The 25,967-nt window shown below is 37.6% G+C and overlaps 1 protein-coding gene across 1 annotated transcript in view; it reads left to right on the top strand.

The window, feature by feature from the left end:
- The window catches only part of PARP8 (poly(ADP-ribose) polymerase family member 8), a 113,013-nt gene that overhangs the window by 38,894 nt on the left and 48,152 nt on the right, over window positions 1–25,967 (top strand). Inside the window, exons 3-6 of the mRNA XM_067316443.1 lie at window positions 13,798–13,835; window positions 19,125–19,214; window positions 20,267–20,337; window positions 22,707–22,784. Of these exons, the coding sequence (XP_067172544.1) occupies window positions 13,798–13,835; window positions 19,125–19,214; window positions 20,267–20,337; window positions 22,707–22,784 (277 nt within the window). The remainder of the gene's footprint in view (window positions 1–13,797; window positions 13,836–19,124; window positions 19,215–20,266; window positions 20,338–22,706; window positions 22,785–25,967) is intronic.

Here is a 25,967-nt window from a genome sequence, read left to right as displayed (position 1 = left end):
CCCTGAAGTTTTTCCTCTGTAAACTCTCCTTCCTGAGGAAAAACCCTATACCCTGACCCTCAAACTAAAAAATACTCCCAAGTGCTTGTGTTTACATTGTTCTAACTCTGTCTAGTTTGGATTATTTGCAGTTCACTTACCAATGCCGTGTGTATTTCTGTGTGTCCCGACATGCCTGAGAAAACAGTTTAGATCTCAGTAAAACTGGCCCAGATTTTCGGATGTAGATGTCTGAATCAGACTTCTAAATCTCTATATTTAGGTTCCTCAGTAAAATGGCCTCAGTTAACAGGGTGACAAGCACTTGCAGCTGCTTTACTACTTCCACTGATACTTTATAGTAAATGGCAGTGCTGGCTGACAGTTCTTTTTGTCGTTGAAAGTGCGTGTGCTGTCAGTAAAGCATAAAGAAGGGAGTTATTCTTCATTGTTTGATTTTTTTTTATTATTCATTTTATTTTATAGGCTAATTGTTTTTTGTTCTCTTTATACTATCACATTTCTTACATTAGTGAGCATTCGTGTCTGTGTATTGAATGCTCTGAGGAGATCTTCAGATTAAGAGGTCTGTATTAGTGAAAGACTCACTGTTTTTAATCTCGCATTAGTAGAAGACTGAAATTTTCCGGACACGTTAATTCTCATTCTCTAGACTTATGGGAAATGCGTCATAGTAGAAGCATTTCATAATCATGCCTGATTATAAAACTGAGCACTTACAGGGCATTTCCCGTCTTCAGGATGCTTTCCAAGTTTTGGCGATCATTTTGGTGGCTGTGTGTGCTATACTGTGCAAACAGAATGAGTAGTAAGGAAGGGGCAAAGGGAGTACGGCGTCTCTGACATTTTATTATTGCAGATTTGCTGCTGAAGAAGCTGAGATAAGGGTAAACCCTCACTTTTTTGAAGTCAGTGAGAGTTTTGGCTATTGACTTCCATGGGGCTATGATTTAATTGTGTGTTTTGAAAAGTATGTAACAATTTTGAGTGCCTTAGCTTGACTTTCATTTGGCTAATTCCCCAAAGGTATTTACATACCTCAGAAAAGGTGCTTAGGTAGCCAACCCCCTTTTAAGATACCTAAACTACTATGGAAATCCATGATAAATTAGACATTTTTATGCCTTTGTGAATACACTGAGTTATCTAAAATGGTGGATATGTGCTGATGGGATTTTCAGGTCAAGTGTCTAACTGCCATTTCTGCACAAATTTTGTTGCCTAATTATGTTTTAAATCTGGACTGTAAAGCTTCATTTTTCAAAACTGCCAAAGGTTCCCACTGTTTTCTGTTGGAGATCTAGAGGTTCAGCATACATGAAAGGTAAATCAGTGTCTGAACACTTTGTAATTACTGAATGCCTTTTAAAAGCATGTGCATTTTTTCTTGCCGGGAGGCACTTCCAAAGTCACAGTAACAGAGCTGAGAATAGATCTAGCTCTATCTTTCCAAAAATTACATGGGCTTCCTAAGCTGGTGTTTCATCTGACATGCAATTAGTTTTATGGGAAGACAGGGACCTAATTAAGACTAGTGAAGGGATTTTTTTTAATGTATCTTTACAAATTAAAATAATATTCAAACTCCAACTACATGTTGGGGTAATATACTAAAATTATCTTTCTATGTTTGTTCTGTAGTTTGCTTAACATTTTCTATAAGAATGTCTGTCAGAGTATTTTCAGGTATGACTATTTGGATATGGTATGAAAAATTCTGTGATCAGTCATGCATTTAGTAGCTGTTTTTTGGCTCAAAGAACAGTCCTTATATTTAGGTATTATTCCCTATTAGATGGACTGCTACTAAGTGTGCTTAAAGAAAAAAAAATAGTGCAGTGTGCTTTCTATTGCATTCTGTCATGAAGAGGAAATCAGAGAGTGTCATGTTCAGGAACAGCTAAAATTTATGAGAAGTTGGTGGAAGAACTGCTTCAGATCTTAGCTGATGCTGACACTTCAAATGCATAAAAAGCTCTTGAACTCAAATTCCCTGCTGCTATTGTTCTGCACGCTATTGAGTTATAGTACAAGAGGTATACTTTGAATTTTTTTCTGTAAGTCACATTAAGAGTCATCAATGTCATATTCAACCTACAACTTTCTCCTCTGAGCAACCAGTGAGAAAGACAAGTAACATTTTACCCATTCAGAACAGTTTTTGAAACTAGTAATGAAAAACATATTAGTTAGTATCATTGCCAATGCAAAATTGTTCCATAAATTTTACTTAAGCTCTTTTTCCAGACTGATTTTAAATGACTATTTGATTAGCCTTCTACCACTTCCTCAGGAGACTAATTCACTGTTTAATGGGGTTCACAGTTTCTGATTTTCATCCTGGTTATACTTTTCCCTCTAATTTCACCTGAATATGGCTTGCCATTTTCCCTCAGGCCATCATAAAAATATGATATCCATCTTCATGTTTGCACTCTGGAAAACATGTCTCCTCTGCATCATTGTATTTTCTATCACACTTGCTCATTGATTTGCCACACTATGTGTAACCGGCTGCCTGAACATGTTTAATTTTTTTTTCCTCACTGGCCCGTTCTACCAGATTGGCAATTGTTTCTCAGTGATGCCTGAACTATCTCCAATTTACTGGCATCTTTCTAATGCTAAGGATGCCCAGGACTAAATGTTGTATTCAACGTGTTACTTCACCTATACCCTCAAACTGAAACTGTCATGGGTAAAAAAAGAAAGGTGTCTTTTCTTCTTGTCATTTCACACTGAATTTTCTGTTTTATTTGCTGTTCATGATCACAGGAGTTTTGCAGTATAGTAGCAGGGAAGTTAAAGGTATCCTCTTATGGATCCAGAGCTCAGTCTGACCCACTCTCTTGATTCATGTTGCCCATTGCACCACTGTAGTGATGACTCTGTTGGCCTGAGGATGCAAAACCAGCTGGAACTGAGGCTAGCTTTTTTATCTCTAACTTCAGAAAATGGTGCGTTTTGACCATACTAGTGTAATGGGGCACCAAGATGAGCCAGTCCCTTAGCTTGCAAGCAATCCTTGCAGCTTTATGGCATAGGAGTCTGGAATAACCATCGTTGCCTTGAAATAAAAATCATGGAGGACATGGGTTGGTGTTGTTTCACAATCTAGCAGTTTTCAGAGGTGCCAGTCACCACCTTATTGACCAGACCAGAAGACTCTGTGTACTTATGAGCAACAGAAAAATAATTGTCTGTATGTATCCACAGGGACCTGAATTATGTGAGTGCATTATATTGCTATGAATAAACTGGTGTGTGCAATTTCATAGGTAAACATCTATTGAAACTCTTGCCCTATGTCATTTTCATATGTTGAACGTGTGCAAGGATATGCAATTGTCAGTTTAAAGTATTCATAAAAGTTGTACTTTGAAGTCCAAATTCTACATTTGGAAGTTATATGTTCTGTTTGTATTGATGTTAATGGAAGCTATAGGTATAGAATTTACAGAAAAATATATTTTGATCCAAAAATAGAACATTTCAGCAATACCAGGAAGTATTAGGAACTTTATTTATGAAAAAAAATTAAATTTCTTATGCCATCTCAAACTGGCTAGCCCGACTTTTCAATTCGTTATTTTTTCCCCACACAGCAGTGGCTGTCACACACCTCATTAGACAAACAAGCAAAATGCCAACTAATTAATGAATATGTAGAGTGATCTAAGAAGGTTACCTAGAACTTTGCTCTTTAGCCAAACACTGCATGTAAAGGAAAATAACTTTTCCACTTGCTGGTGACTTGATGAAGGTAAAGAGTGTATGTCCCTATGGATTTATTAAAGCTCTATTTATGTATTTAATGACTGGCAGCTGAGTAGAATTATCTGTTAAAATGATTGGATAATAATTCCTATGACAGGACACTCTTTTCTGTTGCTTGGAACATCGTTAAACTCTAACTGTTCAGTTTGCAATTTTCCACGTCTCTTCCTTGGGATGATGAATATTTTTTGTTTCTTTCTTTTTATTTTTATTTTGAAAAATCTCAACCTAGGGGCTCCACACAGGCTGGATGGGTTTTCTGTGCCATTACATGAATGAAATATGAATTGAAAGCAGAGTTACCAGAAGTAAAGTCACTAGAGTAAGCCTAGTAAGCCTTACTAGAGTAAGTCACCAGAGTAAGTTCCAACAGGAACAATGTGGACCAAAATGGAGTTTTGAGATAACTCTTAACTGGCTTCTAAAAAGAGCCATGTCTAGTGGTTGTTTCTGACAGTAATGTTCCAAAAGAAAAAGAAACAATTTGAAGAGAGGAAAAATTTTCTTTCTCAAAAAAAAAAAAAAAAAAAGTCCAAAACACAGTATAAAAGGTGGGCCCAGCACTGGAAATAAGATCGCTAAAGGCTGCGATCATATATACTGCTCTGGCCACAGCCAAGCTGGGCTGAGAGGTTACTGTCCCGAGTTTGTTCTGAGCTCTGGGGAAGATTGAAATTGGGTGAAGAGCTAAAGGGAACTATGGAGACAGACTTCAAACCAATAGAAATAGTGAAGAGAAGGAAGAGTACAGAAGACAGGGGTCTAAAGAGTATCTGTGTCATTGGGAGGGAGCTGGAACTGGTCAGACAAAGGCGACTGCAAGAAGACACCACCTCTGTAGTTCTGGGAGAAGCTGCATAGTTCTGATACAATCCAGTTTTGGACCACCTGGCTTTGCACATGTAGCCATATGTTAGTGTATTTCTTTCTACATAAAAACCAAGTGGTTCTCATGAAAGCATGCAGGTTTTTTTCAGGTCTCCTTGATCTGGTTATTTTATTAATAATACGATTTTTATTTTTAGGAGTGCCCATGTTGCTTGTTGGAGAGATGATTAATCCTGTAGAGTACTATATGTTTACTAGAAGTTGTCATACTTTTTTTCTTGGGAAGTTTTGTAAAAGGGAAATGGTTGAGCTGCAGTCTTCTGTATCCCCTTTATTTGAATAACATGCTAAATCAAGCAGCACTTTATGAATAACTTTCACCATTTGATTCAGATGCACTTTGGCTGTGTGAAAGGACCAGCAGCACAATTATTCTTAGTGACAAATGCAAACATATAATAGCTTTGACTCAGCACCTCTGTTCCTCTAGGTTATGTCAGGAAATGAAAGCAGTGCCATTTTTGACGTATTGACACTGCTCATATGTCTTTGGAATGGTTTTCATTTGTCATCAAAAAGAAACGTTATAGTTGCCTGGGACTTTTCATATGTCATCACACGGACATTCTCCAGCATCCAGAGGAAAAGATTACTCAGAGTCACTTGTTATTCTTTTCTGTATAATTGCAGGTGCACCATAGGGAAATTTGGTATATAGTGAAAGGAATAAAGAGTGTATCGACAAATTTTAATTCTTTGCAAGCACCTGGCTCTTTCTAGTTGAAAAAATAATGGTGACTGTTGCTGGGTCATCAGTTATTGGATCACAGGGGATATAAGAATTTGTTGAACTAGTATGTTTCAGAAAGAGATTTAAAGTGGCCTATATATCTGAAAACAAATTGCTGGGATACAAGCACATTCAAAGCATTTTAAAGAGTACTTAAAAAGTTGGTTTGAAATCCATGAGCTTTGTTTTAATAAGGAATCCAGAAAATGGCGTAGTTGTGAAATGACTTGATAGTCAGTCATATAGCAAGCTGCAAATGTGAAAAATAAAAAAAAAAATGCTCACCAAGATTTGCACTGCTTGGAATACTTCTTGAAAGTTTTAGCAAAGCAGTTACATACATGTTTACAGAAATACCAGGAGCATGGCAGAGGCTGGTCTTGTACCCGCTGTGCAGCTCTTCTGTAATCTTCTTTGTCAAGTAGTAAAGGCTGCCTTAGATCTTGGTGGGATTTAATTCAAGTTCTAAATTCAGTAACGAAAAGAAAATATATTTTAGTATCATGAGAATATTCTTGCTGCAGTTGGTTAACAGTCACTTTTTCCACAGCTGTGCTAACATCTGCATGAGAATTTATGTCCATTTACTTTTAATTTCTGTCTTATTTGGGGGGACTTTTAATTCTCTTTTCCAGAAGATAAGTATGATGATTTTCAGTGACTGTTATTTTATTTAATGACATCGGTGTGTATTTCACTGTTTAAAAAAGATCCCCTGCTTCAACATTTATTTGACTGTGTGCAAGAGCAAAAAGCCTGTATATTTTTTTGTATTTAAAAAGGCTTTATGCAAGCTTTTATTTTCAGAATCATGTCATATTATGTGCTATCTTCCATATTTCTAATTGGCATGATTCTAACTATCTATTCATCTCTCTATGTATCTGTTTAAAGACGTGTCATTTTGTGGTTAGTGTTTTACGCAACTGAAACTTTTTTTACTTCTATTTATATTTTTGTCACATTACTTGGACCTTATTGTAAAGATATCTTGAATGAATGAAATGCAATACTTGCTGATCTTTTCATTTGGTTCTTTTAAATGGTATTTACTTCACTCATAAATGTGATTTGCAATACATTTAAAATTTATTAAGTCTCCAGTATGTTTTAACTAAAGACATTGTAAAGTCAATACTAGCACTAGTTGATTAAATAATTTACCTAATTAAAAAACATAGAATGCTGCCATAGTTTTATGTGCATTTCTGAAAACTGGTTTCAGTGTAGCCCTTAGCTGATGTGTGCGGAGTGGGATGGATTCTTTCAAAAGCCCCAGAGTGGAATAGCAAGATTGCTGCTCCTATAGCATGATTGCATTCTTTTTGTAGAGCTGCACAGAGAGGTATTAAAATGTTTAATAGCATAATAGTTGTAGATACCAAGTGATCAAGTATTTTGCTAATTCACTTGTTCATAAATTATTGGTAGAACTATCATTTCTCATTCACTCATGGCTGTGACAGTTTTCAACATCAAAAGGAAAGTTTGCACTAAGTTTGTCTGGCTTAACTGTAGGTAGTCTGGTACTGCTTTCTGCTTATTTTTCAGTTATTTTATAGTCATTTTGTTTGTGCTGTTTTCAACATAAAATTTAATTTAGAATGTCTCCAAACTGAGATTTTGGAAGGTTTGTCTTTTGGCACTGTTCATTAAGCCGAAGAGATCTTTTGGCCATGTAAGGCTGCTGGGTCTCTTCTGCTGTTGTTTGCAAGTATGTCATCTTCATACAAATTGGAAGAAAGATGTGACATTGAAACCTTCTACAGACCATTAAACCATTAGTTTACAATTGTAATTCTCTTCGGAGAATTTCCTAAGATTCAAATAACGTCAATTACCAAAAAAAAAAAAAAAGAGAGAGAGAGAGAGTACTGGATTTTGTTTCTATTTCTGTCTATGTATTCCAAAACTTTTGTGAAAATAGCCTGCCTGGTTTTTCAGGTGGTCAGTACCTAAATGTTTTTGTCCCTTACCAACTCTCAAGTACTTGTTCAAATGTCAGACATTTTAGGAATGCAATCTGGAAGTTTTGTTTGGAGGGTATCCCACTGTATATCTTCTGAAAATAGTAATTTCTGCCTTGTACTTGTGATGTGATTTATTATCAAGCTTTTAAGTTTCAAACTGGATCTCAGACCATCTACTAGAAAAGAGAGTGACCTGTGTTTGTGGATGGAATCCTTATGGAACCAGATTTGTAAAAATACCCTCATCAGAAAAGAAGTAATTGGAAGGGTCTGACTTCAGGATCAAAATGTGCTCTTCCTGAAGTAGAAGAGGAGGCTAAAGGGAATGAAAATGATAGGAATCTGTTGAAGGATTTGGACCATTTTTGAAGCTAATGAAACAAAAGGGTGAAGATGGGAATGGAAGTATTTTCTGTATAATTCATGGACATTCATTAAATGTTGTTCTTCAATTTCGTATTATAAAATAAGTAATAATTGTGATAGTTTATAGCTAGCAATTGGTAAAAGAATACAATTTCAGCTGAATCTGTGCAATTGAAACTTGTTCTTATTCCTTCTTATTGCTTCATCTAGAGTAGGGAGTAAAAGCATCAGGCCCATATCATGCTGTGCTTTCAGAAATAAAGTTCAGATCTTTAAAAAGGCCTTTAGTCCAAAGTTTTTTTCCAGGATAATTTTATTTTTGTTAAAGAAGTTTCACTAACCTTTCTTTTAGCTCACCAACTCATTCAGAAGTTTGCCCTGGCATATAATATTAGAATGTTATTTAATCTTATACATTTGTCCATAGTTTACAGTCTTGATATTTCTCTTCAGGAATGGACCTTGGTGGATCTTTTTAACTTCTTGCATTAATTCATTGATGAGATAGATCTAGGGTTGTGGATAGCTTAAAAACATAATATCTTAGTATATGTAGTTCCGGACCCATTGAGATTAGGTCATATTTACTCTGTTGTTATATCTTTTCTATTGTGTTATAGATTGATGTTAGACTACCATAAACGTCCACACAGCAAAAAGCTTGTTTCCTTTCTTGAACAAGTTTTTAAGCTACAACGTTAGTGCATGGATCCCTGGCTCTAGGAGAAGCAGCTAAAACTGGAATAGAAACGAGATCACAATTTCCACACTTAATAAGGCAATAATTCAGCTGTTGCCATGGGATAGAGCTGGTTAAATTGTCTGTCATAACTATTCCATAGGCATAAATCTTAGACTTGTGCCAGATGCTTCATGCTGTTCCTGCTGCGTAAAACAGCTGGAAATTCAGCTTAAAGGGTTTCATTCCTAGCGAGAAACTACAGGTGGCATGAGTTGAGATAATGTGAATTTGATGAGATGACACGTCATGTACTTCAGCTATAGCATCACTGTTGTGGCTTCAGGATGAATGCCTGATCCCGTGGTATATACCATGATACATAAAACCTACGATTCTTGACACAGGAAACAATATTACAAATTGATTTAGAGGCATAAAGCTGGGCATAATGGCTGATACAAGTTTATGTCAGGAAGATGACCTTATGGAAGAACATTGCTGTCACTCATTTTTCTTCATATGGGCTAACACATGGAAACCAAAAATATTGTTATATTTAAGGGAGTAAACAGTTACTTTTCCTTTTTTTTTTTTTGATGAATGTGCTTTGTTTCAGTAACCTTTGCTTTGCTGCCTTTTGAAGTTTTCATGTGAATTTTTTCTTTGCCCAGGTGCTTACATTTTGGCATTCTTTTTACTGGCCTGTGTCTAGTAGTATGATCAGTTTGGACTCTGTGCTGATTATAGAGCCCCACAAGACATAAGCCCATTCAGGATTATGGTATAGGAGTGTTGCTTAGTATCTTGAAAAAGTTGTTTGTCAGGGATATCTGAAGGCGATTTAGTCCTACCTCTGTCAAATCTCAAAGCTTTAGAGACATATGTTCCTGGTGGCATATGGTCTCTCTACTTGCTAAGTAATGTGGATGTGGATCCTGACTCTGCAAATTGTGAATCTACACAGGCTAAAATGCCTTTCTAACCAGCTTTAAGAAATTAAAGTAATGTCAAATGCAGGTGGATCTGCTTGTTCTGTATTGAAATGGAACAGATTCATCTGAAAAATAGCAATCATGTTGTGCATCCTCATCTAGTTTATAAATCAGTTCTGAAATGCACATAGACCTTTACAGGATAATCTCTCTAAAGAAAGAACTGATATTGTTGAAACACATTAGAAAATGCTTGCAAGAAATGCACCGCAAATAAATTGTTACTAAACTAAGGCAGGAGCTCTACATGTCAATATTATTTCAAGCAATAAGAGGTTTACATTAAAATCTCATAAGCAGTGAAAGATGAATATCTCTGTTATGGTATTTTATTGTTTGCTAAATAACAAAAATTTTGCAAGACCATTTCCAGTATGAAGGTTGTTCTGAGCTTAAAGATCAAGAAATATATGTGCTTTAGGATGTCTTCTGCAAAGGGTCTAAGCTGAATAAAACAGAGATAACATGGTCACTGGGGCTTTGTTTACACCCAAGAGTTTAACTGTGTTCATGTAGCTAAAGCAATATAACTGAACGAGCATGGATGATGGTTGACTGGTTAGGATGTGTTTATGGGAATGGAAATAAATTACAGTCCGATAAGCTGTATTTATAGCAGTGTAACTGCAATAGGATTGTACAGTAGAACTGCACTGCCAGAAGGAAAAATCACACCCCTCTCTGGAATAATCATGTTGTACTTCTATGTGGAGACCAGGCCTAAATTAGTTCCAGTTGCATTTCTGAGTACTTAAACAAGAAAGCTGCTTCAGTAAAGGCTCTCCTTAGCTCTGTGAGGATTTAATACTGAGAGGTGTTAACATCTGCATATTCACTAAGGTCTGTGATTACTGAAAGTGCTTTAGGCCATCACAGTCCTGTGTTCCTGTCTTGGCTCTAAATGTCTTCGAAGCCAGTGGGAAAATGTTTCGGTGACTGCAGGACTGGAACCTCTAAAGAGAACTTCGTTAGCCTGGTATGTCTTGTCTTCTGAAAAATCAAGTGCACAACTGGTAGGAAGCAGTTTATCCTAAATATAGAAAAATGTGCCAAACCGTAATCATATGTGACGTGATCACCAAGGTGAGCTGGGACAGAAAAACAAATTCTGTTCCATTTAGTTCTTTTATTTTGACTTTTTGTTTCCATAGTCTGAACATAACTAACATAGGATTACAAAACAAGCAAAGTACCACCAGTCTGTGGGGGGCTCAAACAACCCATTTATTCTCCCCAACTATGAGTTCAAATATGTGGGAGAAGAATGGCCCATCTAAGAGCTGTTCCCTTAAGAGCTTTCTCTGACACAATATTTCTCAGAGTATATCCCCAGAGTGGTCTGGGGACACTCAAGAGAGGGCAGCACAGGGATCCCAACATGTGCTGAAAATAAGAATTTAAACAGAAGAAAAACAAATGGACATTCCTTTTTTGTGTGTGTGGAGAGGCTAATCATGTAAACAGTTAGCAGTTTCAGGTTAAACACACCCAGCATAATAAACAAATAGTTTTGCTGGGGACCTTAAACTAAGTTCCTAAATTGAGTCACTAGTGTTACTAAGCAGCTTTCTTGTTTAAGTACTCAGAAATGCAACTGGTTTCTTTTATTTGGAAGTAAACACTGTATTTTCAATCATTTTGTTCTTTAAGCTTTGGCTCACATCTCCCTTAAACGCTTTTTTCTGAAGTGGCAGCTCAGGCCTATCATATTCTATGATTATAGCCAACATTTTATCATTTGATTTTGGTTTGGCAGTTAGATATTTTATTAATGCTTTTTCTGATGGAGGTGACATCACATTTCCATGGCAAAATTATGTCTATGGGAGGAGTTTTTATTACTGGAGTGACAGAATAATTTTACTTTATACTTTTTTTTACCTTTCTTTTCCCTTCTTTTATGATGTTCATCATAGTAGCGAGGCCAGTATGGGATTCCCTGGGTTCTGGGTTAGACACTGAACTTGCTTGCAATCGTTACAGAATCTGGTTTCAGACGATTCATAACCTGCATCTTCATGAACCTTTTCATTTTAGTTCCATCTCACAGGACTGTGTAGAATTTTTTTTCACATTATTACAGAATCACAGAACCACAGAATCGCTGAGGTTGGAAGGGACCTCTGGAGATCATCTAGTCCAACCCCCCTGCTCAAGCAGGGTCACCTAGAGCACATTGCACAGGATTGCATCGAGGCAGGTTTTGAGTATCTCCAGAGAAGGAGACTCCACCACCTCTCGGGGCAACCTGTTCCAGTGCTCTGTCACCCTCACAGTGAAAAAGTTTTTCCTCATGTTCAGATGGAAGTGTCTGTGTTTCAGTTTGTGCCCATTGCCTTGCGTCCTGTTATTTTCCATTTAATGTAGCCACAGGTGCTTCTGTGACAGATATCACATGATGAAGAAGAAGGAAGAGAAACACACTTTCATAGGAAACATGCACATAGGAACATAGAGTAATTTGGGTGGGAGGAGACCTGTGCAGGTCATCTGTTCCACCCGCCATTCCAAGCAAAACCAACTTTGAAGTTACATCCAGCTTCAAATTTAGATTAGGTTGCTGAGGGCCTGGTCCAGTTGAGTTTTGAATATCTCTGAGTGTGGAAATTCTGAACTTCTATGAACCCCCGTTTGAATGTTAGACCACCCTCACTGTGATGAACTTTTATATTATTCTTAATTTTACTTGGAAGGACTTCTTTTGGTGGTAGAAGGAAGAATTCATGGCTACAAACACATATTCTGGAAGCTTCCTGTCCTGCACTGGATGATCTTCCCTTTTTTTTGGAATGTTCCCCTCTTTGAAATAGTGAGAGCTAGTGCCACAGCAGATTATTTAGCTTTAAATACCCCACGTCTTTGGGGAAAATGATCCAAGATGAAGGGATGCAGACGCTGCCTGTTCCAGATGTCTGAAAAATAACTAAAAGAGAAAAATCACAAAATGTTGAATTTACACAATGATGGGTTTTAATGCTGGCATGACTGAAGCTATCAAAGAGTTGTGTGGCTAAATGTGTTGTCAGCTGTAATAAACCCTCTTTCTGCTTCCATTTATGTGAACATGTGCAGCTGTTGAAGAAACAGGCATCTTTGCTTCTTAATCAAACAATACATAAAATGAATTATGGTAGAATAAATTATCTGCAAAAACAGCTGACAGAGCTGTGCTGTAATAGATTCACTTATGAAAGAAAGTATGAGATGTACCTTTTCTTAGTGATTGCCTCCCATGGTCATTGAATTGTGAAAGTAGAGCTCATTTAACTGAACACCTTGAAAGAGAAAAAGAAAAAAAATCACACATAGATTTATTTTATAGTCTACACAGAAGTTGTATTCACCTAATTTAGAATGATCCACTGAACCAAGTTTCAGTGATGTACAGTATGTATGAAAATTTATTCAGAGAACTCTGCCATCCTGCCTTTGTGTGTCTGCTTAACTCACTGCAGGCATGAGCACACGTCATGTATTATTTAAATGTTTAGGTTGACACATGCAATTTATAGGATTCAGAAGTGGAAAGAACTTGAATTATACAACAGAAAGCTTTCAGCATGCTCCATAGTTGAATTTATTTAATGCAAAATGAAGATGTATGTTAACCTTAAAAAACCAACAGGACTCAGTGGGTACTTAGACAACTGAACAGACCATTATACCCATTTGTCCTGTTCACAGCAGTGAATTCAGTGGGCATCTCACTGGATGGTGAGGAAAGCACACGTGGACTGAGCTGGAAGATTGGGACCATGTATTTTGTATTTCTGTTTTCTGACAAAACGGGTTCAGATAATCTGCGTAATGAAGCTACTCTTTAGTGTGACTGTGGCTCTTTTAAATTTGATTTCAACCCAGCTTGATAGAGAGGTAAAAGAAGATTGCCACAACTTCTATAAATACGGGATTTTGGACAGAGAAAGGAATCCAAACCATACAGAGCTAGTGTTGAGAGTAATGGGAACATCATGCAGGGGTACCCCAACCAGCAAGGAAGGTTTTCTGCTGAGCTTTGAGTAAACACCAGGAACAGATGCAGAAAAACACGGGCTTTCCTAGTTCTGATGTTCACAGAGCAACTTTTTAGCATAAGTACAGACATTGTGAAATATTATTCTAAAATGAATATAATTCAGTCCTGATATTCTTTTTAAGAATGTTGAATTTGGGATGTGCAATTTAGCAAAGTAAGCTTTCAAAATGGGCATGACACTATTTTTTTAGCTGAGCACTTCAAAAGCTGTCAAAATAGCTGTTACTTCCTCTCCTGGAAACTGTCAGAAACCTATAAATAAACCTAAAATAATACAAGAGCAGGAAAAAAATCTTATGCCAGCAGTTAATGTTATTGTTATTAATTCTGTGTTTCTTTTTTTTTTCTTTTTGCAGTGTGTCCTATTCAGTGCATGTCTCTGAGGATTACCCAGGTACAGTGCAACATTCTTGTCCATGACACATGTATGCATGTTACCACGATTTGCAATATTCAGATGAGAATATTTGAAAGGGTGTTAATGTGTTCCAGGTGCATCCTTATGCTAATCATTCTGCATTAGTTAGATTATTTTCACAGTCATTTCTCCTTTTCAGGCATCATTTGTCAGCTGGGCCAGGGTGAGAAAACCTGGTTCACAAGTTTCATGAGGCCAGGGGTTGTGATGCTTTCAGTGTCTGGAGCCATCAGTGTCAGAGATCTGAAAGTGCCCAACTCCTGTTTGGCAAGGTAGATAAGGCTTGATCTTTCAAGAGGCTGAGCAGTCTGGCCCTGGTCCAGCAAAGCACTTCAGTGTGTCAGCCCTTAATGAGACTACCCATGTTCTTAAAGTTAAGCCTGTGGTATGTGCTTTATTACTTCTCAGGGTTTGCTGGACCTGAGGGTTTGTGTATGTGTATGTCTTGGGTAACGTAAACTTGCAGAGCCATTCCTGGCTGCTCATTCCTAACTCCCTGCTATATACCCTGAGCTGGGTTGGCAGGAGCATGGTGAACTTAGACAAGGGGATTGATCCATATGAAAGACAACCAAGCAAGAAAAGAAGGCATTTTTCAGCTAGCTTGTTTAAGAGAATCACAGAATGGTTGAGGTTGGAAGGAACCATTAAGAGATCATTTAGTCAAACCTCTCCTGCTCAAGCTGGGTCAATCTCTCTTGGCAACTTATTCCAGTGCTCAGTCACCCTCACAATAAAGAAGCTTTTTCTCATGTGCAGATGGAGCTTTCTGTGTTTCAGTTTGTGCCTGTTGCCTCTCGTCCTATCACTGGGCACCACTGAAAAGCATCCGGCCCCATTCTTTTTGCACCCTCCCTTCAGATATTTAAACACGTTAATAAGATCCCCCCTCAGTCTTCTCTCCTCCAGGCTGAAGAGTCCCAGCTCTCTCACAACACCACAATGTTTGAAGCAGATGCAGAGAGAAATCGGTCTCAATATTGATGTTAAACAGAATGGATTTTGTGAAAGAATGCTCACAGTCTTTATGAGAGAGATTTTTTTTCTCACCAGTAAAAAATAGAGGAAAAACTTCTACTAATCCTAATCTATTAAGCATGTAGTAACTGGAGAAGCAAATTCATAAATAACAGTCAGACCAATTGTAACTTGATTGATTGACTGCTCCATTGACCTGACAGTGAAAGGAGGGACAAACAGTTGAAAAAATCTGCATCATATGTTGTTAACTTTTTCTTTTGTAAAATGTCAGCAATGGATTTATTCATTTCAAGGTGAGAACTTGTGAAGGCACAGAACTTAAATCTCTGGAAACCCCTACACTAAGTCACAAAACTAGAACGCTGAACCAGCAGTTAGTTCCACAGCGAATGAGGTCTTACTTCCTGACAAACTCTCCTGTCTGGCAGACCTCAAACCTCCTTTTCACGGATGCTGTTTGCAAGTATGCTCTGATGTTCTACAAGGCTGAGTGACTTGAATCAGTGTCACTAAAACTTGTTGAATATTCTCTGCTATCAGCCCCTGTATTTTAAAGCCAGCTAGAATTTGAACATTTTACATTGTAGCTGACTTGTTGAGGGGGAGTAAAGCAGCTGTGCATGTTTACTGATTAAAATCTAAACCTTCAAGCCTGTGGAAGAGCTGATTTCATTCACATCTCAAGCTTTTGCAGTATGTACATTTGCTTTGTGATGAAAAGGTGTTTACTGTGTTAGGAATAATAATGACTCTTTGCCATTTTACAGCTTTGGGCCTAAATATACTCCTTTTGACTTGGTGAAGCAGATTCTTTGCCTTCTTTCTTTGTACTAAGCCTCTAACTTAACATTGCTGCTGTGACTGTCTCTTCTCTAGCATGTATTTTAAGGCATGTTTCAGGAACGTATCAGGGTGTGATGGTGTCAGGCCTGGAAAGCTCTGTGCTGGTATCTTCCTCAACTGCAAGATGATCTTCAAGTATTGCTACTAGTTGGTGGAGTTCAGAAGAGCATATACTCATCAAACAAAATTTATCGCACGATAAGTCTTCACAGATCAAGACTTAACTCCCTTAGCTCGTAGACATATCAAAGTTATATCCTTTAGAGACTGAGAGTGTGTAATATACAGTGGATCAAATTTGGAAATTCAGGAGAAGGCTGTCAGAGTTGATCGTCAGATAAATTGCTAGTCTATTTAATAAATATATGAAAATAGAAGAGATTTAGTTACTCTAAAACTGGTGTTCGTTCAGCCAGAAGTGATACCACCACAAGTAAATTTTAGATACCATGAGAAGAGCTTTTGATACTGAATATATTTTAGCTCCCTGCATTGTGTCGTGCGTGCAGCATCATCATTTTGGCACTGATAACAGTGTGATGCTATTGCTGAATTGGTTCATATTTGCGCCAAAAGATTACAAACAGCTGAGTGTTAAATCATAGCTATGGGAACTGTAATATGACATGGCAACTTTAAATAATGGGAGATATTTGAAAGTTTCATAATTGTAAGCGAAAGCTGAAAGTGTGCTCATAAAGACACACTGAAGAACTTAACAGGAATGGTGTTGAAACAGTAATGTCTCAAAGTTATTTATACATTGCTGAAATTGTGAAAATATCAGTGAAAATTTTAGAGGTGGGTAATAACAGTTTCAGCAAAAAAGCTTTGTAACCATTTTCTCATAACGTTGACACAACTGGGGGAAAACTGTGCTCCTCAGGAGCGGTTATAGACTCTAACATCAATGAGCAGACTGAAGTTCCATTAATATGAATCGATCATGACTCCTGTGAGAACCATTACAGTAGCAAGCATTTTGCTAATGAATCAATGTTCTGAGTGATACATGCTGGCTGTCAAAAACTTGTAGAACTGCTGTTGTCTATTATCGCAATGATTTATGGATTACACACGTTGACAGAAACACCCTCTTCTTAGAACTCAGTGGACAGCAGCAGTGATGGAGAGAACCAGTTTGGCAACAGGTAGTTTCTTGCATCCCTGCATTAGGTTCAGGCGGGCTCTGCTAAAGAGGAGAGGTGCTCCTGGGTATAGCTTGTTAGAAGCTGGAGGCTGAAGAAATTAAACCAAACCCAGTATCTTAATTTCAAGTTTCATTAGACTGACAGAAGTAAAGAAAAAAACCCGCAGAGGTTGCCAAATGGAAAACAAAAACAAAACTTGGCAATATTATCCAGCTGCCAAGAAAGAATGACAAACAATGGACAAAAAAATATTATTAAAATCTATAAAACCTGTTACTGAGTAGTCCTTTTCTCCATATATGTATATCTTGGTAATTTTGTATTCTGTACAGCACAGGTAATTTCCTACTTTTGTGTTTCCTACTGTTTCATACATGTGTTTCCTACTGTTTCATACACTACAGCAATAAGTTCTAGCATGTGGATTTCTTTTCATCCATCCATATATATCTTGTACTAGGTATATTTAGAGCCAAACGATAACCTTGCTTATTGCACTGCCTCAGATTGGTAGCACTAAGCCACAGGCCCAAACCTGGGAAAGTGGTGGGCACATGTTTCACCCAGAGCTGCCCAGCGTGGTAAGGCTGAAATGACGACGGCACAGTGGAAAACGCAAGTAGAAGCAAGGCAGGGATTCACGGGAAGAGTGAGATGCAGCTATCCTGGGGGCATAGTTTGCAGCCTCTCTGCAGGCCTGCTGGGCCTAGGTGCCAGTAGACAAATGTGGGAGAAAGAGGAGTAAGTGCTGGCAGATGCCTGGAGGCACCCCATTTTATTCGCACTATGCTGTGGCTCTAAAACATGTCGCTGTGCCAAGTGTGTAGCAGAGCAGACGCAGCCTGAGCTGGCTGAACAGATGGAACGAGTTAGCGTGCCCACTGGAGAGCAGTGCTCAGGGAGAAGTGTTGTCAGTCTGCAGGACCAATTGCCTCCTCACGGTGCATGGTCGTTGAGCTGTGTGCAGATTACTCAAATCACCTCATGGGGCAATGCAGGAGTGGAAGTAGGCGAAGGTGTGGGATAGTGTCAGACGCGGCAGATCCGTGAGAATGTGACAGAAGGTGGCTGTTTCCCAGGTGGCGAGCCGGGAAAGCCCCACGCGCTTGTCTGTGTGCGGCAATGCAGCTGCTCGTCTGCAAGGCGGTGCGGCACACCTGACGCTACCGTGAGAGAGGGACTACTGCCCCAGCTCCTGGTCTTGATACAGGCCTCTAAGAACCACTGTAATACAAATGATATTACTAGTGTTACTTATGAATTAATGTTACATTTTTAACATTTCACTGGAAGCACTGTAGTCAAAGGCAGTGAGACCCAGGTGCAGCACTAGGCTTAAAATTAGGTATGATTTTATGCCCTTTACTGACGTGGGGCCAGAGTGTGCAGCATCACGGTAGATCAAGTCCTTGTTTCAGTTCTCTTATTTCTCTCTTTATCTGTGATTATTGTAATTGTCAGCATTTCTGCTCGAGAGCATAAGTTCCAACTCAGCCCAGATCAGTAGAAAACAAAATTTTATTACCATCATAGGCAGTTCAACAACTCACGCAAAATTAGCTTCTGCAGATACAACATAAAAAGTTACTGCTCCTTGCTAGTGGTTACGAAAGGTTTGTTTTGAAAGCAAAAAAAAAAAAAAAAAAAAAAAAGATATCTTCCTCTAACTCCAATTTGTGAAAGAAAGTTTGGAGTAGATTCTGCAGATTCATATCCATAGGTTTTTGTTAAGTTGGATGGTTGGATGAAAGATGGTTTTTCCTGCACCAGGCAGAAGAAAAGCTCTTGGGTGATTATAAGATACTTAAAACATCCTCTGTGGAACCAGCCAAAATGAGGCACAGATGTTTTTCATAATGTTGTTATATTAACACCCAGCTCTGGATCCAGCCTTTACTCTGCACACAGACCTAGCTTGAGTTTTAGTGGTAGGCATGGCAAGAAACAGAAAAAGTTTTTATATGGGAAAGGTTGGCTCAGCCCTGCATGAGCCCTGTGGGATGGTTCTGAGCAGCGCTTTTGGTGTGATTCATGAACGGCACATCATTGGAATACAGGGTTTTGCTCATATAAAATTTGGGTCTGAGTCTTCCATCTTCCTTCTGGTATTTTTGTTATTATTAACAATCTCAGCAGAAAAAAGACGCCAGGAAGATTATCGCGCTGAGCTTCCCTTACTACCTGGGATGTGGTTCCTTATGGTACAAGGGTGAACATGGGATGGGCATCACGGGAAGGGGTTTGAATGGCGCCGTTGGACTTCAATGTACAACATGTCTTTCTTTCATAGATAACACGTATGTTTCCAGTTCAGATAATGATGAAGATGTGTTAGTTACAACAGAGCCAATCCCAGTAATTTTCCACCAAATTGCTACAGGTAATCTTAAGTCCTGAGTGTTTTATCAAGTTCACATTTGGTGAGAAAAGACTAGACTCTACACTTACATAAAGAGAGATGTGTTAATGTGTGTAATTGTGTAGCTTGCTATTTCCTCACAGGCTTGCTATAGTGTATTATCCCACATTTGAGAACAGAAGCAATTAAAATACTTCTTTCTGGGATCAACACAACTGTGTAGGCAGAATGCGTTTTATTCTTTTAATGTCTTGCAGTCTATGCTAAAGCATTTCTCCTTGAATCCAGTTAAGGTGCTTAACACTTCCCAATTATAAGTTCTCATGCTCACTTGCTTAAAACGTCACTAAATCTTCACCACTGGGGATGAAACTGTCTGTAGCTACCATTGTCTCCGGTGAATTATGTCAGAAAATTTCAAACAAAATTGTTTAGCCATTTCAGAAAATAAGGCTATAGAACAAATAGTATTTTTTTCCAGTGATAAGAAATTTTAGGATCCTTTTCACTGAAATTATTTCCATGCTGTACATGAAATGGCATTCCTGTCAGAGATCTAGCCACTTTTATACAATAGATAATAAAGATTTGTGTATACGCCATAGAGATTTTTTTTAGATTTTAGCAGCCAAGTTCCCTGATGATTTCAGGATGCAGGAGAGACTGCACTTAATTCTTAATTAAGTCTTAATTCTGGCAGTTCAGCAGATAGGAGCACTTGACTTTGCAGTCTTTTTATTATTATTGCAATGCTTTAGGGCTTTTTTTGCGTAACAGAATTATTTTGAATTCCATTGGAAAACCAGTATGATCTTCAGTCCCTAATCTCATTTGTACCAATGTAAATCAAGAATAATTTTATTGAAGTTGGTGGAGTGGCTCAACAAAAAATGGTTGTTATAGTCAGAACTTTAAGATAAATTTATATTGCAGATATGTCTGTAATTTAAAAATAAATAAAGCTTGTCATTTAAAATAGAATAAAACCTACTCCAATTAAGTATTTCAGGTCTTCATATGCAAAGTTATTTCACATTTTCACAGATGTTCCTTATTCTCCTTTTTGTTTTAAGAATTAAGAAAAACCAGTGATGTCAACTACTGCTTATCCATAAAATCAAAATTACAAAGGGAAAATGGAGAGGTATGTAGTTCTTCTATGTATATTTTAACAAAAGACTTATTAATGAACTACAGAGGATAATGAAATATGAAAATATATCAAAGATTTCGTCCTAAAGACATACTTACCCAAACTGTGGGTTTGCATGTTTTAGAAGGTGGGCATAGTTCTCTGCATTTCATTGGGTGATTCACCATTGAATTGCTTAGTTGGGATATGGATGCTCTCACCCTAGGAGATGCGGTTTTAACATTTATATCACTGCTTGTCAAACAGTGGCATAGACCCTGTCTGCTCTAGAAATACAACTGTGCCAGAGAAGTTGATCAGGATGCCGTTACCTTGTAACCTAGTCTTGCATGCAGGACCACATCCCGTTTCTCAATTCCCTGCTTATTCCTGTGGCCTACAGCATTCCTGCTGGTGTCTCTGGACCTCTTCATGACAATATTCATCATAAGTAGCATCTGGAAAATTAAGGCCTTCCAGTCACAGTTGTGTTTATGCTGTACCTTTGTCAGAGTTTCCTCTTGACATTAACTCAAGAGAGAAATGACACTAATGTGAGGTCCACAGGGGCTGACAGCATTATGGGCTTAAGGAAAGTTCTGCATCAGTTTCCACCCCAAGCAAGAAATTGAGCACTATATCCAACTTCAAGTGCTTAACTTAAGGACTTTCCTGAATAAGAGTAGTTCTGAATTTGGAATACATTTTTCTTCATTACAACTTTTTAGGCTCAGATCTGTATTTGATCCTGGAAAAGGGAGATAACCATGGGCACACATGATAATGGATTTTTTTTTAATAGATTTGATTTACAAAGTTGTACTGGAAATATTTTACTTCTACTGCCTCATGATTGTATAGTGCTCTATATATGTTATGCATTTCAAGTACAGTAATAATTTACCTTTTTGATTAAAAGCTTGAGATACAGTTAACTTTATCAGAGTTTCAGCTTTTATTTTGTTTTTAATTGAACAAGTTACTTAAGGATATAAGTACGAAAAAAGCCATTATATAAAAGTCTTCAACACTGACCATTTCTGTTGGCCAGACAGTTACAGGTTTTGGACAGGAAAGGATGGGTTTCTCACTATTCTAGTGTGAGAGTTTCATTTCTCTTTAGTTTGCACTGAATTTGCGTTCATTTGAGTTCTGTTTTAAAACACACTTCCCCTTGAGCTAAGGTTATTATTAAACAGAGAAGACTAAAGTCACTTTGTTTCTCTTCAGCAAAGTAGAAGCAGAAATGATTTTTATCCCTTGTCTTAAAAAAATTGCTGTGAAATTGGCTGAATTACAATTTTTGCTCTCCATATACATGCAGTGAATACAGCATGAATTTAGAGGCAAAGGTAAGGAAATGCGATGAGAATGTCTGACCATAGAAAGTGGTGATAACAGTATATTTGACTTTTATGAATGTGTGGAATTTAGGGGTAACTTCTCCTCTTTGACTCTCCTCTTTGATTTTTATTCCATTATGGCAGTTCTGTGCAGGACATAAACAAAAATATGTAACAAGTACATCATGTTTGGCCTGAACTGAAGAATTATGATTTTTGAAAGTATTCTTTGGGGATTCTTGTCAGTGCAGGGCCTAAGAATTACAAACGAATTGTGGGAGACAAGGATTAATATCTTTAAACAATTACATAATAATAAGTAGAGGCTTCACTAGTAAGAAGCAGAGTATAACACTTAGCTCATGCTAAGTTGCACTCTGTACCGTGATCAGTTCTATTTACTCGAGTGCAATTATTCACAGGCCAACCTATTTAGAACAGGTTTTACTTGGGTAAGCATATTACTTATAATGGACCTAGCCGTAAAATTAAGTTTGAACATTTCCGGCAACAGGTTGATATCTCTGTTAAAAATAATAGTTAAGCAGAAATGTGTCAGAGAGTTTTTCACGGAAAGGAACTTAAGAGTTCCCATGCTTGGGCTTGAATTATTTCCTTAAACCAATGTCTCTTGATGGGTAAGTTATACTTGGTTTAGCTTTAGCTTTATCATAAAAGTCTTGATTCTGATTGCTCCATGCAGAAGCACAGAGTGAAATATTCACGAATATTCTCCCAGTTTCTCTGGTTCCATAGAATACTATCCTGTCTCTATACCCAGGCAAAGTATCATTTATCCAGCATACATTCAGGGTGTTTTTATGTGCCCAGTTTACTGGCTGCGGGTTTTATCTGCTATTTCACTATTGACGAAACAGGCCTATAGTACTCTTCTAGAAAAATGCTGCTATGAGATCCCTGACTACAGAGCAGGAAGGGCTTATTTATAAAGACAGAATTCCAGTATTCATAATTAGAAGTGTAAATGCAAGACCAAAACATCATCTGTATCATTGTTAACTTTCCTTTTTGATTAAGGAGTCCAGACACAACAGCACAGTTGAAGAAGATTCTGAAGGAGATAATGATTCTGAAGAATTTTATTATGGAGGACAGGTAAGAGAGGATATTCTCCCATAAATTTCAGAATGTTAACATTTGAAAGCTTCTGTAGTTCATTCCATTATAAATCCATAATAATGATTAATTTCTTGTGTTACTTAGTATACTATAGAATGTGGTGAATAAGTATATTACTGTTTTATGTATATTCTACTATTTTATAGTAGAAATACTGAAAATATTGTACAGTATAGTTATATCAAACTTATAATAAGATGATTTCTTTTATAATTGTAAAGCTGTAAGAACAGAAAAATCAGCTGTTGTTCAATAGGTTTGAAAAAAAGAATCCAGTTGTTTATTTCCAGAAAATAATTATTTACTCTTTAAAGAATATTCTGTTATTAATACAAGTGGGAATTCAAACTGGATCCAAATCTGCTTCCTTTTGGAGGATTGACATTCTGTAAAATCAACAGCAAAATGATTATTGCAAAACAAAATTTTGATCTAGGCAACAGTCCCTTCTTTTTCTGAGCTCCACAGTTAAATTCACCTTGAAAAATGCAGAATATTTTTTAACCTGACTGTCCTGCTCTATGTCTTTCCTTGTTGTTCTCTCAGTGGAATTATTTGTTATCACATCCTCTTATGTATTGGGAAATAAAATCTCTTCATATCTTTTTCTTTTGAAATGTCAGTAGAGAGCTTCACACTGTTAGTTTCTATTCAGTTTTTTTTGTATCTTTTTACTCTAAATATTGCCGAAGAGGAATCATTCATCAGTTATGTTATGAGGACTGTTTGTTTTGATGAACATTTTAGCAAATTAGGTCAATGCTTATGAAAGCTGCCACTGGCTCAGCCTTGAGGCTGAAGGCACCTCTGCCCTGCGTGCGCAGGCAGGGGCTGTGCGAGTGCACCGACGCCAGCCAGTCAGGTGGACGCAGAGTGCGTGGCGTGCTGATGAGCGGGACACTGCCAAGCCCTGCTCTGCTGCAAAGCCGACCGCAGGCTGCAGTTTGAAAGCAAAATGACAGGTGAGGTGCTTGACAGTAAAAGCCTAGCCCTAAAAAACTGTTAGAAGTGATACTGAAACTGGAACTGAAAGAATGTATTTTCAGTGTCAGAAAATAATTGACTTGGGGTTTTGTCTCACGTTCGCTTCGGCAATAGCTGCAAGTGTTGCCTCCCATCAGCTACCAGCTCCCATGGCCCTACGGAGTATTGGAGAGGACTGTGTACACATACTTCATTGCAAAGCCCAGTGTCTTAGTTTATTATCTGCCTGAGAGAAAAAATCTGATTTTGCCTTGTGGTGATGAGTTGTGCGTACTGGCCTTGTTTTTCAACCCTACAGAAGGGGCAGTAACCTCAAGATGAAGGAAAAGACAGCTGGAAGTGCAATATTCTTGAACCAGTGCGACTAAACTTCCTAGAGGATGCCTGTCAGTGCCCAAATAAATTTTAACACTGTCTATTAAGGATGAATACAGAGACCAGTAAATCATTTTGCAAGGTCTAAAATAGCTGTCTAGTAGGTAGTACTGATCAAAATTTAGTTACCTTACATTTGAAGTGGAAGCTTTATATTATATTGCATTGTAATTTTTTTAAGGTAGTACATTTAATTGCAGGAATGATAGTAGGCAAAGAAAGGAGTTAAATTACAATTAGATCAGCAATAAAAATAAAATAACAAATTACTGTAAATATCCTGAGTATACAATACTGGAAAAGCAAAATAAGGAGGACAAAAAAAATAGCCCAACACACCACTGAAAGTATGTTTAACAGGAGAGAACAAAAAAGACTCCTTTGGAGGTAGGATTAAAAACTGCATAGTCAAAAAGAAACAATTCTGAAGACGACCTGTAGAATTAAAGAAGTGATAGTATTGAGGACTTAGGAAATAAATAGGAAACCAGATAGTGAGCAAAGTTTCTCAAGAGATAAAAAGAACAGTCCTTTTCTGAATAGTATGCTTTTTTGAATGTTATAATTGTATGAGTTACCCATACAAACAAGCATCCAGGTGTATAGGGTTTCAATAATATGAAAAAAGACAAAATAGTTGACTCTATGTGTGGGCATAAAATGAGGCAAGCTGCTTCATTTGAGACAAGTGAGTCTGTCCCCACAGAGAAACTCTTGGAGGAGGAGTCTAAAATAGAGGTAGTGAATTCTAAAGGTTTTTGACAAAAATGTTTACTTTAACAAGTAGAGGGCAATTCATAGATGCCAGTGTAACTGTGTGATCAGCACAGTCGGAAAAGGTGGTGGTCAGGTATAATGCTAACATTTCCAGGTGGTTACAGCTGGAAAGACAAGAGAAGAACTGATGATGAAACAAGGATCATGGAAAATGGGAAATGTCATTTGATGGGCAGTGAAAAAAAGATACGACCTTTTGATCATAAATTAAATGTTTGTATCCACTTCCTATGCACCTGCTTGTAATCCTCCCTAAGGATTTAATGGATAAATACTTTAAAGTACCTAAGTGATTCAATAGCCTAAGTCCTATTGATTTTCAATGGGATTTAGGTTTGTAAATCACTTAATCTCCTTTAAAAATGCAACCTTTTGTCATTATGTGGGACAGAATAATCTGAATCAGGTCTCGGATTAAATACTGAGACTTTCTAAACACAGACCCTTCAGATACAGCAAAGTTATCAGATTTTTTAGCTTTTATATTCACTAAGACTCTTTGTTAGTTCTTACTTTGAATATCTATCCTCTGTACATTTGCAAGAGAGAACAGGGGACTGAAACAATAATACTACTGCCTTTGTGCACTCTCTCCCTCTCTCTTGGGCTTCAGTTACAGAACATACTTGCAAATGCAGATATACAGAACTCGGGCAGACTCCTCTGCATACATCAGTGTGGTTATGGCACTAATTCAGGGATGGAGAACACAATAGTGGGGTATTCCATTTTGCCAGAACACAGCTTTGTTTCCCTTCATTTTCCTCCTTGAGTTCGTAGCCTCTTACTAGCAGAAAACAGCTTGGAGAAAGCGTTATGTTGAGTAGTTTGGTACTCCATGTAATGTTACATTTGAGACATCTGAGTCCTGCAGGATTTAGATATAGGGTTCCTGCTTTGCAAATCTCAGATGGCTTAGGAGAGCCAGACAGCAGCAATGTCGGAGCTTGTCGGCATGGTGTCCCTTTTGGGCATGGTGTTAAAAAATTTTTACACATCTGAGAACATTTTGTTGGGGGAATT

This window comes from Apteryx mantelli, chromosome Z (genome assembly GCF_036417845.1).
Source record: "Apteryx mantelli isolate bAptMan1 chromosome Z, bAptMan1.hap1, whole genome shotgun sequence".
Classification (NCBI taxonomy): domain Eukaryota; kingdom Metazoa; phylum Chordata; class Aves; order Apterygiformes; family Apterygidae; genus Apteryx; species Apteryx mantelli.
Note: the sequence above shows the minus strand (reverse complement) of the source record. Positions and strands in the feature narration are given on the sequence as shown.